We start from the raw sequence: 15,035 nt of genomic DNA, 5'->3' as shown, positions 1-15,035 counted from the left end.
CCTTGGACAAGCTCCTGACACCCCTGGAAAAACAGCATTGGCATAGCATGTGCCAAGATCATAGGACGAGGATGGAACCAGGGCAATGTCACTTTTGTTTTTCAAGTCTCCTTCCTACAGAGGGAGGGAGGAAATGCCTCTGTGGGCCTTGGTGGCCACAGTTCAGCAATCCAGATGCTGCCCTCCCGGACTCTGCCCCAGCTCAAAGCACTGGCTGATCCCTATAAAGGGCCGCCCCTAGCGAGTACGTGTGACCTGGCCGTGGCCGGCTTGTCCACACCTGAGGGTGCAGCCTGCAAGTCTCAGCCGGGACGAGGGGAAACTGGCCGCAGGTGCCTCACACCCCCCAGCCCGGGAACTCCGGGTCTGCTCCTTCCAGGCCCTTCTAAGGCTAAGGAGCCTCGGCGCCCTCCGGACGGGCTCGCACGGGGCCCACTCAGCCCGGCGGTTCTTCGAGCCGAGCCGCTCGGAGTGGGGAGCTTCCCCGGGTGGAGCGGCGGTGGGGCCGCGGGGTGCGGCGGGGAGGAGGCGGGCCCGGCGCTGGGGTCAGTGGGGCGGGGGTGCAGCTTTGTGAGGAAACAATTTGCAGAGGCTGCTAACCTGGGGCCGGCCTGGGTGACCCCGGCTCGGGGGCCTTACGCGCAGCCGCGACTCGGGAGACGCAACGGCCGCGGGTTGCATCACCCGGCGCCTACGTGCTCCGCCCGCCCCTCGGCCGCCCGGATTCGGACGCTGATTGGGCCACGTTGGGCGGTAACCCCTGCCTCAGCCAATGGACAGCAGCCACAGAGAGGTCCGTCCGCAGAGCCTGGGCGCGGGGCGCCTATAAAAGGTGCCCGAGGCTGGGGCGCGAGCCCCGGAGAAGCGAACCGTCGTTGCGGCGTCTTAGGCGGTGGCGACGCCGCCTGCTTGGCATCTCGGACCGCAGCCGAGTCTACAGCGCCGCCGACATGGAGCCCGAGCCGGAGCCCGAGCCGGTCACGCTCCTGGTGAAAAGCCCCAACCAGCGCCACCGCGACTTGGAGTTGAGCGGCGACCGCAGCTGGAGCGTGGGCCACCTCAAGGCCCACCTGAGCCGTGTCTACCCCGAGCGCCCGGTGAGAGCAGTCCCTGGGGATGCCACGTCTGCCTTCCCCTTCCGGTAGCCTGTCCCTTTGCCGGCGGGTACTCGCCTGGTCACCCACCGCAGGGCTGTGGTCACCTCTCTTCCTGCCCTGCCGCCCTAGGCGCCCCCACTTCTTACCCAGTGGCTGTCATCTCCTCGTTCCTGGCCGCCAACAGCCCGCTTTCCTGACGGGTTGCCTACTCCTGTCACTTCGCCTCTCCAGGTCCCCAAGGCTCCAAGGCTCCCTGTCCTGCCCCACTTCCCAGACCCCTTCCTCATTCTCCACGCGTGGTTTCCGGCTTTAACCAAAACAGGGAAGCAGCAGTGTGACCTTGGGTGAATCATTTCACCCTCCAAGCCTCAGTTTCCCCAAAACAACCGGCGACGAGTAGGTGTTCCTAATTAGGCTGGAAACCAGTGGATAAATGTAAGAAAACCAAATGCTGAAAACGAGTGTTCTCAGTGGGAAGAGGGGAGAATAGACGCCCAAACCCTGCCCGCAACTGGACAGTCAGGGAGAGCGCCAGTCACTGTGTACTTAAGGTCCCACGCCCAGAAGCAAGACGTGGCTCTCCCCTCCCTAGCCACCTTCCCCTGGCTGTTCCCTCCCTGACGCTGAACTCCGGAGTGGAGTGGAGTCGTTGCTTAGTCCCAGGGAGGGGCCCTGGCACTTTCTAGCTAAGAGTGATTTAGGAGGGAAACAGAGTTGCCTTGAGTCTACTTTTAAGACTTTGGTCCTTCAATTAGAGAGACTTCCTTGCTTTGTTTTGGTGGACACAGTTGTCAACAGCACCCTTAGCACCGCCCGCCCTCCCTTCCTCACCACGTGATGAGGCTGTGCTCTGGGACCTTCCTGTATTTACTTTGTACTCTGATATTATGTAAGTGTCAGCAGTGTTCTTTGCAGCCCAAGAGTGTAATTCTTGGTTAAACAGGAAAGGGCATCTGGGTGGCAAAAGGTGGGGAAATTGTCATCTGAAGACTGCCAACCTGTAGTAGTGCATGTGTCAGTTTGGTTTTGCTTCTTATTGTCAAGAATTGTAGACATGAGTATTCCTTCTGAGTTGTTACTTTGAAGTTTCCTTATTTATTCAGTAGGCTTCCATTCCGGTGTCCTTTAGGATTCACCTTGGCACTCTGATTTCACCATAGGTGTTTTCCAGAAACTAGCTGGCCTTGTTGCTGGGAGAATTAATGTTGGGTACACAAATAGGCACAGCAGGTGTAGTGTAGTTGCATCATTTGTAAAAGGCCCCATTTTGAGAAGTGTTTTCCTTGGTCACCTCAACATCACTCCTATTTGTTGAGTCCAAGATTGTAAATGAAAGGTCTCTCAGATATGCAAATCTGTATTTAAAATTGTTATGGTGGAAGTGTACTCATCATTTATTTTCTATAGTATAAAATAGCATATCCTTTATAATAGTTGTTTGCTTAAGACTTTTTTCCCCCCCAAATCAACCCTCTGGGTAAGGACATAATGCCAGTTCAGGTCTTTAAAAGAGAGGAAACACTTCAAATCCAGAGGCAGCTGTGGTTTTCAAACCTTTTCTGGTTGTTGGCCCACATTTACAAAAGTAGAATAGCACTCACCTGTTAAGTCAGTGAGACCAATAATGAACACAGCCTTTTTTGTTTTAGGTAAAGTGTCAGAAGTCCTAATGTATGTTGATAAGTAGATGCAAATTTTCTGTTTTGTTTTAAACAGCTAACTTTAATGTCTTGGGTTTCTTGGCCAGAATAGCTTTATTCCATGTTTTACATAATTGGTTATTCTGGCAAGAGCAGGTTGACAAGAGCAGGTGACCTCCAATGTAATGACTTTAATATACATTACTTGAGGCTATTACTTTAAAGTTAAGTTTAAAATGAGTTAAAAATAGATTTTAAGGGCTGGGGTTGTGGCTCAGTGGGGGATTGCTTACTTAGCATGCGTGAGGCACTGGGTTTGATCCTCAGCCCACATAAAAATAAATAAATAAAATAAAGGTATTATGTCCATCTACAACTAAAATTAAAAAAAAAAATACTTTAAAAGTGAGATTTGTGTAAAAGTGTGTGGAGTCCCTGTAATTGTAAAGTCACTAGTGTGTAGGGGAGTAGGAGTTAGAATCTTGCAACAGGTGCCCTTAGATGAGTCAATTTCTCAGACTTTCCTAAAATAGGAATAACAGCTCTGGCAGGGTCGTGGGGTATTTTTTCCTCTTCCTCCCTTCCCACTCATTCCATTCCACTCTTTCTCTAACTGGGCCTTGAAAGCATTAGGCAACCCTCTTGCCGCTGCACTCTACCCAGTCCCTAACAGAGTCAGGTGACCTACACATCATTTCTCTAACTGCATTTGTAAGTCAAGAAGCCCTTTGTGGGGCTTAGGTTTAGAATTGCTTCTGTTAATTTGAGGCAGTGCTTAGGTAGTTTTGATGAAGGCTGACCTTGGGAATCTTGAGTTTTCTCTGAGGCCAAACAAGGTTTTAAAGTTAGTTGCTGTAGGAGCTCCCAAAGCACTTTGTGTTTTTAGTGGCAGAGAGCAGTTTCCCCCAGGATTAAAAGATTAAATATGTTGCCATAGTTTTTATGGATTGGAGATAATTTGCCATCCTAAATTTATTTGCATGTTCTACTATCAGTTTAAAGTTAAGCACTTTCTAGATAAAAATTTTGTATATGAGGTTGTTCAAAAAGTGTTTTCTTGTGATACTGGGAAAAAACACATATTCTGATTATTTGTATGAAACAGTTCCTCCTGTGTTCCGGAACTTGTGGACCCTCAGTGCTGACCTATGTTACTCTCTTTCCACCATCAGCGTCCAGAGGACCAGAGGTTAATTTATTCTGGGAAGCTGTTGTTGGATCATCAGTGTCTCAGGGACTTGCTTCCAAAGGTATTTTGTGTCACTTACACATTAACTTTGCAATGTTTTTAAGCACTTAACAAGTTGAATTCAGATCCTGAGGTACCTCTTTATTGCTTTTAGCAGGAAAAACGGCATGTTCTGCATCTGGTATGCAATGTGAAGAGTCCCTCAAAAACACCAGAAACCAGCACAAAGGTATGCTTCTTCCTGATGATAACAATTTGTGTCCTTCAGTTTCTCAAGAAAGGGTTAAAGAAAGTTGGGTAAAATTCTTTTAAAGAGAGCTTTTATAGCCTTTTTACCAAGTTGTATTTTGCTTCTTCCCTGGGCATAGCAGGAATTAGGAACTGTGTTATTATCAACACAAGTGAGAGTTTGCTCTAGTAGTAGTATAGTGTGCCTTGAGTGCTTGTGGAAATGTGAACTTACTTGTTGTTACACTGCTGGGATGTCATCTGTCTACAGCTGCTGTGTACCCAGAAGCCTGAACTAGCAAGGCTCTTGAAAATGTTTTTTGTTTTTCACATCTAGCTCATAGCAAGTTTCTTCTAAGGAATCATTAATAAAGAGGAAAAAAGTGAATATATTTCCTTTGGAAATTTTATCACGATTATTTATTTGGATGGGAAAAGGCCACAGTGATGATCTCTAAAGAGTTGTTTGACAGTCAAAAGCATTTATTTTTCATTTCCCAACATTTATTTGAAAATATAGTATAAATCTTCTACACAAAGAGCTGAATATAACAGGAAATTTCTTTCCTTTAGGTTGCTTGTATTTATAAGTTTTGTTGGTCAAATTTAATTTCTAGAATTAGTTAAGTTTAGCACCATAAGATGTACAACATTGTCAGAAAGCTTTCTGACCAGCTTCATTCATTGAACTGAATCTTCATTGGAAGATTTTAGTGAAACTGATGCATATTTACTCAAAAGAAAAAAGTCTGTATTTTTTCTCCAGTATCTTCCTACCTATCTGTAGATACTGGGGCCTTGTGCATGCTGGGCAAGTGCCCTACCACTGAGCCACATCCCAGGCCTACTATCTGTGTTACCAGCCGCCTAACTCAGGGATCCTACCTGGATCCTTGGTGACTGGATTCAGCTGCCTGCCTGCCCACATAAGAAATAGGACAAAGATGAAAAAGGAAAAATGGATTTTATGCTTTTGATCGAACTGTGGAGAAGCAGCTAGATTTCTTCTCTTTAGGTTCCACAGAAGCTGTTAACGACATGTATAAACAAAAGCCATGTGTTATACATGTGTAAATTTCGTAAGCCTTCCTGTGTAGACCTGTGTGGGGTTAGGGAGCAATGTCCAGTGTCCATTCTCGGTTTCCTTGGTATCCCTCAGCCCAGGGTGGGCAGCCCTTTAGCCTTTATTCTGAGTATGAGGAAGTTGTCCTCAATTTCAGAGGGGTCCTTAATTTTAGTCTGCTTCACCTCTAAAAATTGTATTGAACAAGTTTCAGAATATTTTTCATGTATCATTGGCTTTTATTTAATTTGGTCAAGTTCAGAGGTGGAGAATGGGACATGTGCCATTCACAACAAAATAATTCTTTCAGCTGGATTTCACAGAGTTGCATCAGGTTCTTTGTTCTTGTGTTCATCTTGCACTTAGGTTGCTGGATCCTCAGAGCAGCCCAATGCTTCTAATCAGGGACAGTATCTTGGGGATTCCTCAAGTGATGGCTTAAGGCAAAGGGAAGTTCTTCGGAACCTTTCTCCCTCTGGGTGGGAGAATATCTCAAGGTAAGTGTTAATAAAGAGCCAGGTTTGTACAACATAAATGTGTGTCCCTCGTTTGCATCAATTTAAGAATAAAGTGTGATTACATATGTGTAGTCAAGAGAACTTTTAAGATGTGTATAAAATTTTGCTTTATAAAGGTTGTGTCACTTTAAAGATCTCTTGCTGTATTTGGTTTTTCTTAATATGCAGCCTTATAGGGACATATAAAAAAGTAGGAGATTCATGTACTGAGTGTGCAGGCATTTAGCTTCCCACTGAGTGTGCTTCCCATTATTTGGACCACTTGGTTGCCCTTGTGGTGGGAAATTAGAGCTGTTGCAGAAGAAACAGTTTTTCTAAGCATTGTGCACTGCTTTGCTGAGTGGGTTTGTGCTTTTTTTCTATCATAACAGAGACAAAAAGTGAAGAGACTAAGAAGTGCTTTGCCAAGAGCTATGTTGGAGGTGCCAGGGAAAAAGGCCATTTCTTTAGGGCAGTTAGAGCTTTTCTTTAGAGCAAAGCCAGAAGTGATTACATGCCCTAATGTTTGGATTTTATAACTCTTGGAACACCTTATTATAAAAGTCATTTTCAGAAAAAATAGTCTGCTAACTACAAGTGGAATTTTGTAACTCTAACCCTGTGCTTCTTTTCCTAGTAGTTTTTATATTTAATTCTTGAAAAAGCCCGGTGTTTGAGGAAGAGTACTTTTTTCCTTAATGGAAGTTTCAAATGAAAAAATAGAAACAATTATATAATGAATCCTTACCCCCACCATCCAGTCCCAATAATGATCAGAGTTTTGCCATTTTCTCTCTCCCACACTTCAGAATATAACTGTAAAAACTTTGTAGTTATCTTGCATAGCAATGGCATCATTATCAGATTGAACAAACATAAGATTTTATCATCTTTTTTCCATGCACTGTAACTTTTTAAGTGATCAAAAACAGTATTATACCAAGACTTGTATTGGAATACTATTAGAAATACTCTGGATCTGGAATTTGTTTAAAAGACTGTCCACATATACATTGGATAATTGGACACATTATTGGATTAAAAAAACAACAACCTTAAAACTGTTTCCTTTATTCTGGTTGTACAACTTGAGAATTGGCTTGTATCTGACTACTTGAATTTTACCATGTTTAAATGTGTTGATTTCATTTAGCAAATATTTGTTGAACAGCTAGTGCATTAAAATTTTGCTTGATGACATCAGCTGACCTGCAGGAATGAAACATAACTGGTCATTTTCCCACAATTTATTCTAATTTCAATTTTGTGAATTGCTGCCAAAAGAGTTCACTGTACAAGCACAAAACCCAAGGTGACTCCCCCAACCCCTGCTGAAAAGCTGTTGCATGGTTGAAGAAGTTTGGGTCAAACAGAATGTTTCAAGTTCAGCCCTGCTTCTTACCTAGCTCAAGATCTTGTACAAATTCCTCATCTTTCCTGAGCTGTACTAGGGCTCCCCTCTAAGATGGGGGTGCGGTCCCTCTCCATAGGCCGTTGGGGATCCATCAACCCACACAGGACACCAAATGTTCACTACTGTGCAGTAAACAGTGCCACCTGCACATATAACTGCTCCAGGATAGATTCAGAGATAGGAGTGGGAAGAAGTGGCATCGGGAGGAAGGGAGAGATTCCCCCCCGCCCCCCCAGGAATGATTGGGGGAAATGTGGCTTTTGAGCTGCTCTCTAAAAGGTGATCAGTGAATGTAGGTCTGCTGTGAGACTCAGTCAAAATGGGGCAGGGTGGGGGGGAGATCTACTTAACCTAAAAAGGTTTAGCTTGTTCGTATGTCTATGCACAAAACAAGAATTCTTGTTTTCCCACGGGATGTGGATCATGATAGGAAGGCTTTCACTCAGTATTCTGTGTGCTTGTGTTACACAGGTGCACCATGCATATAGTCATCTCCAGTGTGACCACTTAAGGCCCATTCTTCTGTCTCTTTGATTTGAATTCCTGATTGTAATTTATTTTTCTTTATTGCAACCAACTCAAAATGAGTGTTTGTTTTCATCTATATTTAGGTCTGAAGCTGTCCAGCAGGCATTCCAAGGCCTAGGGCCTGGTTTCTCTGGCTACACAACCTACGGGTGGCTGCAGCTCTCCTGGTTCCAGCAGATCTATGCACGACAGTACTACATGCAATAGTGAGTCCTTCCTGCCTTGCTCAGTGTGACCTTGGTCCCCTGGGAGCTGAGGGAAACCCATCTGTGCTGTAAAGTTTATAATGGAGGATGAGTGTATCTTCCTCAGCCCTGCAGGGTCGTGCTCTTTGTGGTTCTGAGGGTGGAGTAGAGTATGAGCAGTAGCTGCTGCCTGATTTGTGTGTTGGTTCAAGGGTGCTTGTGTCTGAGAGTTTAATGCCTTTATTTAGAATGTTACCTCCTTTTAAATTAGCAGTATCTTTAAATTTTTTTGAAAATTTTAATTTGCTAATGCACCATATTTTAGTGGTCTTGATATTTAATTCGAGATGAAATTTACCATGTGGCTTTTCTTAGGAAAGGCATTTATAGATACGACTGTTAGTAAAGAAGTTCTTCACTAAGTTGTAGAGAAACCAAGTGTGTATGTGCCTACTTACAGTTCTTAACAAAGATCCCTAAATAAGTTCATGAGCGCCACAGTCTTCAAAGGACTTTGGTCTCAGCAGTCTCTGCCTCTATTATTTTTATTTTAGTTTAGCTGCCACTGCTGCCTCGGGAGCTTTTGTCCCATCCCCAAGTGCACAAGAGATACCTGTGGTTGCTGCACCTGCTCCAGCCCCTATTCACAACCAGTTTCCAGCGGAAAACCAGCCAGCCAATCAGAATGCAGCTCCTCAAGTGGTTGTTAATCCTGGAGCCAATCAAAATTTGCGGATGAATGCACAAGGTGGCCCTATTGTGGAAGAAGATGATGAGATAAATCGAGATTGGTTGGATTGGACCTATTCAGCAGCCACATTTTCTGTTTTTCTCAGTATCCTCTACTTCTACTCCTCTCTGAGCAGATTCCTCATGGTCATGGGGGCCACCGTTGTCATGTACCTGTAAGCACATGATTTCTGTCTCTCTTTTTTTTCTGTACTGCAAATTACACTCTGTTGTGACTGACTCATCAAGTCCATATTTTCTCTTTCAAGCAGTTTCAGTCATTATTGGAGGAGGTGTATTTAAACAGTAGGTCACTGTGGCACTTTGAATTTAGGGAGTTCACAGCTTGGTTGGCTATTGCTCAGAACACATTAATTATGTGTTAATACAAGAAGAATATTCTTCTCTTGATAAATTACCTTCCAGATCACAGACCACAAAAACATAGCCATACTATGGTATGGAAAAGAAAATTGTATTTATTTTGAATAAGGACATACAGTTCTTTGTATTTATCAAGCTACATCTGCCTTCTAGGATTATGGTTGCAGCCCTGTTAGCACAGCCCTGAAGGGTCAGGGACCTTCACAGGCCTGATGTTTGGCTTAGCTGTGGTCTAGAGCAGTGGAGGTTTCCATTGGGGATAATTTTGTTCCTCCCCCATTCCCAGGGGACATAGTAATGTCTGGAGACATTTTTGGTTGTCATAACTATAAGGGGTGATCCTGCTGGCATCTAGTAGGTAGAGCAAGGGCTGCTGTAAATTTCCTGCAAGGCCCGGGACAGTTCCCATGGCACATGCAACCCTGTATGTCATTAGCACCTACAGTGAGAGAGAGGTGTTTGTGATTGAAATTGAAAGAAGTTTTTGCTTTATAATTAAAATGGATTTTTATTTGAGTTTTTAAAAATTAAAAAAGGAAACATTTAGAATAATATAATAGACACTTATAATATCCACATTGTTAATATTTTGTCATGTGTGTTTCAAGAGTTGGATTTAATTGGATTTTCCAAATAAAACTTTGAAAAATCATATACTAAAGTGACCTAAAATTATAGTCCCTAAAATTATATATTAAAGTGACCAATGTAGGTAATTATTATGCTCTAATATTTACAGCTCTGTGTGTGAGTATATCATCTGTTCAGGTTTTAAATGGAAGGTTCAGTTTATAAACAAGCATCTATTAAGTGCACACTGTGTGCCAGCTGCTGTTTTGTTTCTGATGAATAAAACAGCCCCTATTTCAAGGACCTGACCCATGTGAAACCTCGGGGCCAGTGGCTTTGCAGATTTTCTTGCCATGACCTTCAAGTTGGGGTGCCATCATGATTAGAGGAGCAGAGACTTAGATTATTGAGTAGGTCTCACTGTGATGTTAGCTAAGGTAGACATTTTTATGTGCTTCCTTTGAAGGCATCATGTTGGATGGTTTCCATTTAGACAGAGGCCGGTTCAGAACTTCCCAAATGACGGTCCTCAGGAAGCTGTGAATCAGGACCCCAACAATAACTTACAGGTACGGAGCCTCTGCGGGAGCCCAGCCAGCTGTGCACGCTGCACCAGGCCCTCCAGTCCTCGGCCTGGAGGTTTCCAGCTCTGTGTGTGGTTCACCATTTTATTAGCCTAAGTGTTTCATGTTGTTGGGTTTTTTTGTTTTTGTTTTTTTTAATCAAATTTATTCTTAGAATAGTAGCTGGGTTTTGTTGAATATGCCTTAAAATCCATTTGGCATTTTTCTTATGTGGAAACTGGCTTTTTTTTTTTTTTTTTTTTTAATGTAAGCAGTGTTTTTCTAGACCCACATTTTGAAATTCAGTGGTCTATAGCTATTGTAGGATGGACATTGTTAGTGGATGATGGGCATAAGCACATCTCATAGAGTAGACTTTCTGAAAATAGAATTTTTTAAAGGTGGATTAATGCATGACCCTACAGGGTATACTTTAGTAAGAAAACTCTGCTTTCAGAACTCTGAGTTTCCATTGTTGGTTTCTAAACTCGGAGCATTGCCCAAAGTAGAATATCTATATTTAATGAAGTGGTTAATTGCTACTTTAATAATAGTTGAAGATCAGGTTGCTTCATTTGTTGTGACACATGCTGCCAGGAATATTCAAAACCATGAAAGGTCATCAGCACAGTTGTGTCATGGAAGCCCGGAAGAGCCCCAGGCAGCTGAGGATGTCATTCTGGGGGTCTGGCCCTTTCTAGCCTCCATGTTGCTCTGCTGTCTCCTAACTTACCGGTGTTTATCTTGACCCCAGTGTTTTTCTTCTTGTGCTTCATGACCTGTAGGAAGGCGCAGATCCTGAAACAGAAGACCCCAGCCGCCTCCCTCCAGACCGGAATGTGCTCGATGCTCAGCAGACCAGCCCTTCATTCATGAGCACGGCCTGGCTTGTCTTCAAGACTTTCTTTGCCTCTCTTCTTCCAGAAGGCCCTCCAGCCATAGCAAACTGATGGGGCTTGTGCTCTGCAGCCAGAGGCATTGACAGGCCTGGACTGGATCATCTGATCCAGCTGGATGTCCTCACCTGGACACGACATGACACAGTCATTAAAAACCCACAAGGACAATGATAGGCTTTTGCGCTGAAGCAAAAGCAAAAGCAGAAAGTAAGACATGAAGCCATGATACAATTTGATGAACAAAAAAAATGCCCAGAGCTTCTCATGTCTTTATTCTGAAGAGCTTTAATATATTCTGTATGTAGTTTAATAGGCATTGTAAGTAGAAGGCATTAGGTGTCGCATGTTTATGCCTGAGGAACTTTCCCAGATGTGTGTGTCTGCATGTGTGTTTGTACATAGAATTCATAGATGCAGAAATGGTTCTGCTGGTACGATTTGATTCCTGTTGGAATGTTTAAATTACACTAAGTGTACTACTTTATATAATCAATGAAATTGCTAGACATGTTAGCAGGACTTTTCTAGGAAAGATGTATGTATAATTGCTTTTTAAAATGCAGTGCTTTACTTTAAACCACAGGGAACTTTGCAGAGGTGGGAACCTTTGCTGGGTTTTCTGTTCAATAAAGTTTTACTATGAATGGCGGTGGCGGAGACTCCTGTTATTCTCGCAGTTTACCCTGTGTCCATTGTGGTTGGATGGCCAACAGTTGAAGTGCTGATTTTTAAGTAGCCTGAAAAACTTAGTTTTAATTTACTAAGACTATACCAGTATCTGCCTCCATTTCCCAATTTGAACATTACTGGCTTATGTAGGAACCCACCAAGGTTAAATTCCCATAATTTAAAGTCAGCTTTTGGCTGAGGGGTTAAGAAGGCTCTAACAGCCTGGTTGGCTGATCCTAGGACCAAAAGCTGGACTCTGCTGAATGAAGTTGAAATCCCAGAACTACCTTGGTCAAAAATCACAATGGGAATTTCTGCCACTGAACTGGTATATCTAAATACAGTGGGAATATTTGGGGTCCAGAGGGGCAGGGACCTGATGGCAGCCCTTGGTAACCAAAGGCCAGGTAGGTGTGGTTATCCTGTTAAAAGTAGAGTTGAGACAGTAATCCGTATAATTCAACCTGCAGAGACCTGTGGCAGTGGCTGGTTGGTTCGTACGGTGTCCCTGGGAAAGGGAGAAATGGACGGTCTACTAATTCCTACTGCATCCATCTAGTAGAAAATTCTAGATCAAGTGAACAAAGTTGAACCTGAATCATAAAACCAGTCACAGCCCCTCAATTCCCAGGCTTAAACCAGTCTAGACCCAGAACCCCTCAAGTGAGGGAGTCTGGTCCCCTGAGGAAGGACCCTGCTACACTGCCAAAATTTTATGCTATTGGTCTTTCAGCCTCCCCACCAAAGGAACCTACAGCTTTTTACCAGGGTGAATCCACATTGGCAAAAAGGAAGCAATTGTAATGTGGGGGAATTACTGGGCACAGGCTCTAAATTGGCCCTAATTCTGGGAGCTCCTGGAAACATCACTGGCCACCAGCTGCAGAGGCAGAGGGGTGCTCTCTGGAGGCTCAGGCTGGCCCCATAAGTGAAGCACAGCGTGGGTTTGGAACAAAGCCCACCCTCCTCTACTGATCACTACTCCCATTTTGAGAAAAGTAACTTGCTGCACCTTAGCAGAGAAGGAACTCTTCACCATGAGCCACCAAGTTACCATGATCAGAGCTGCCTCTCATGAACTTGGGTGATGTGAGAGCCATCAAACCAAGAAGTTGGCATGCGCAGCGGCACTCCGTCATCAGAAGTGGGATGAATATATGTAATCAGGCCCTGGAGACACAAGTAAGTCACAAGAAGTGGCCCAAATGCCTGTGGTCCCCACTCCCGACACACTTCCTTCTCTTTCCCAGTCGGTACTGTACCTATGGCCTCGTTGGAAGTTCTCTATGATTAGTTGACAGAAAAGAGAAGACTCGGGCCTGGTTCTGCATGAGATGTGGGCACCACCTAAAATTGGGCACCTGTAGCACCATAGCCCCTTTCCAGGCCTCCCCTAGGTTAGATGTCACCATGTGACAAAAGACCTGAGAAAAACAACTAAAAGAAGGAATGATTTATTTTGGCCCACGGTGTCAGAGGTTTCAGTTCATGGTCACCTGGTTCCTTTGTTTTTAGGCCTGAGGTGAGGCAGACACATCATGGTGAAGGAAAGTGTCACCTCATGGCCACCAGGAAGCAGAGAGCAAGCATGGCTGGGGATGAGACAGACCCTGCAAGGATACACCTCCAGTGACCCCTCCTCCAACTGAGCCCCATCATCTCAATAGCGCCATAAGCTGAAGATCAAGCCTTTGGTACGTGGCTTTTGGGGACATGTAGGATCCAACTCTGAACATCTCTGAAGGACAGTAGTGAAGGGGGGTTTACCCTGTGGATAGAACTTTGAGCAGGGCATGACTCACTTTATTTGAAAGGAGAAATAGCCGGAGGCACAGCATATACTGACTCATGGGCTGTGGCCAGTGACTTGGCTAATTGGTCGGGGACTTGGAAGGAGCACGATGAGAAACTGGTGGCAAGTGGTCTGGGAAAGACGTATATAGACGTTTTTGAACAGGTTAAGAGCATGAAGATAATTGTGTCCCATGTAAATTCTCACTAAAGGGTGACCTCAGCAGAGGGGGATTTTAATAATCTAGTGGATGGGATGACCTGTTTGTGGAGACCAGTCGGACTCTTTCCCTCGCCACTCCTGTCATTGCCCAACAGGCTCATGAGCCAGGTGGCCATAGAGGCGGGAATGGAGGTGGTGCATGGACTTCTGCTCAGTAAGGCCCTACCTGGCTACAACCAATCTGCCGGTAGACAAGATGGACGCTAAGTCCCCCATCTAGCCCATTCCCAGGGAGCTCAGCTGGCTACTTGGTGGCAGGTTCAGTAGACCTCTTCCATGGCAGAAGGGTCAGCACTTTCTTTTTGCCAGTTTGAAGCTTCTCTAGACATGGATTTGCCTTCCCCGCATGCAGGGCTTCTGCTAAACCTGCCATGGGTTGACGTGGCCAGTGCCTTCCCCACCATCATGTACTCCCCACAGCACTCCTGATCAAGGAGCTTACTTCACAGCAAATGAAGTGTGACAACGAGCCCGTGCATGTGGAATTTACTGGCTTGTCATCCTCCCGTTGTACTGGATTGAATGGTGTCCACCAAAATGTATGCTCTCCTGGAACCTGTGAATGGGACCGTACTTGAAAATAGAGTGTTTGCAGGGATAATCAGGTTGAGATGAAGTCACACTGGACAGGCTTCCAAGAAGAGGGACATCTGCACACAGATACAGGGGAAGATAACCCTGGGAAGACGGAGACGGAGGCTGGGCTCCTGCTGCCAGTCATCAGAGAGCAGAAGAGGCAAGGAAGACCCTCTCCCAGAGACCTCAGAAGGGGCACGGCCCTGAGGACACCCGATTTCAACTTCCAGCTCCTAGAACTTGAGAAAGCAGGTCTGTGTCATTTCAAGCCATCCACTTTGTGATAATTTGCTACAGAAGCCCGAAGGAACTGATAGGCTCAATATCCTCGAACAACTGGCTTCAGACACCAGCAGAATGACCTTTTGTAGACTCTGTGACAGTGCCAGCCACATGGCAGGCCTGGGACAATGTCCCACAGCAGACTGTGGAGGACACATTAGACTCTAAACTGGAGTCTAATATATGGCACGGTTTCTGCCGCCAGGATCAGCCCTGTGGCCCTCTGGCAAAATGGTGGCTTCCCCTCTCCACGGCTGCCTGTCCTGCGGGCCCAGAGGTCTTGCTTCATGTGGAGGATAGTAGATTTCCAGGGCTTCCATAAGAAGCTCCCACAGCATAAAACAGTAGAAGTTTATCCTCTCAGCATCCCCAAGACTCCAAGGCTGACATCCAAGTGTTGGCAGGTAGCTTCCTTCTCAGGTCTCTGGGGGACAATCTGCCCTGTGCCTTTCTCCTAGCTTTGGAGCTGCCAGCACCCGGGTGGTCTCTATCCTGAGCTGCATTCCTC

At 45.1% G+C, this 15,035-nt stretch overlaps 1 protein-coding gene across 2 annotated transcripts; it reads left to right on the top strand.

Moving 5' to 3' along the window:
• The first annotated feature begins 826 nt into the window (after positions 1–826).
• Herpud1 (homocysteine inducible ER protein with ubiquitin like domain 1) lies at positions 827–11,630 on the top strand. 2 transcript variants are annotated; one of them, XM_015488699.2, is made up of 8 exons: positions 827–1,097; positions 3,910–3,987; positions 4,084–4,155; positions 5,584–5,714; positions 7,740–7,862; positions 8,396–8,746; positions 9,991–10,093; positions 10,873–11,630. In XM_015488699.2, the coding sequence occupies exons 1-8, from the start codon at positions 951–953 to the stop codon at positions 11,035–11,037; spliced, it is 1,170 nt and encodes a 389-aa protein (XP_015344185.1). In that variant the 5' UTR covers positions 827–950; the 3' UTR covers positions 11,038–11,630. The 2 variants fall into 2 exon arrangements, with proteins under 2 accessions (XP_015344185.1, XP_015344184.1); XM_015488698.2 differs by having other exon boundaries at positions 828–1,097; positions 4,081–4,155.
• The last annotated feature ends 3,405 nt before the right edge of the window (positions 11,631–15,035 follow it).

Source organism: Marmota marmota, unplaced genomic scaffold (assembly GCF_001458135.2).
Source record: "Marmota marmota marmota unplaced genomic scaffold, marMar, whole genome shotgun sequence".
Classification (NCBI taxonomy): domain Eukaryota; kingdom Metazoa; phylum Chordata; class Mammalia; order Rodentia; family Sciuridae; genus Marmota; species Marmota marmota.
This window is presented reverse-complemented; position numbering and strand designations above follow the sequence as displayed.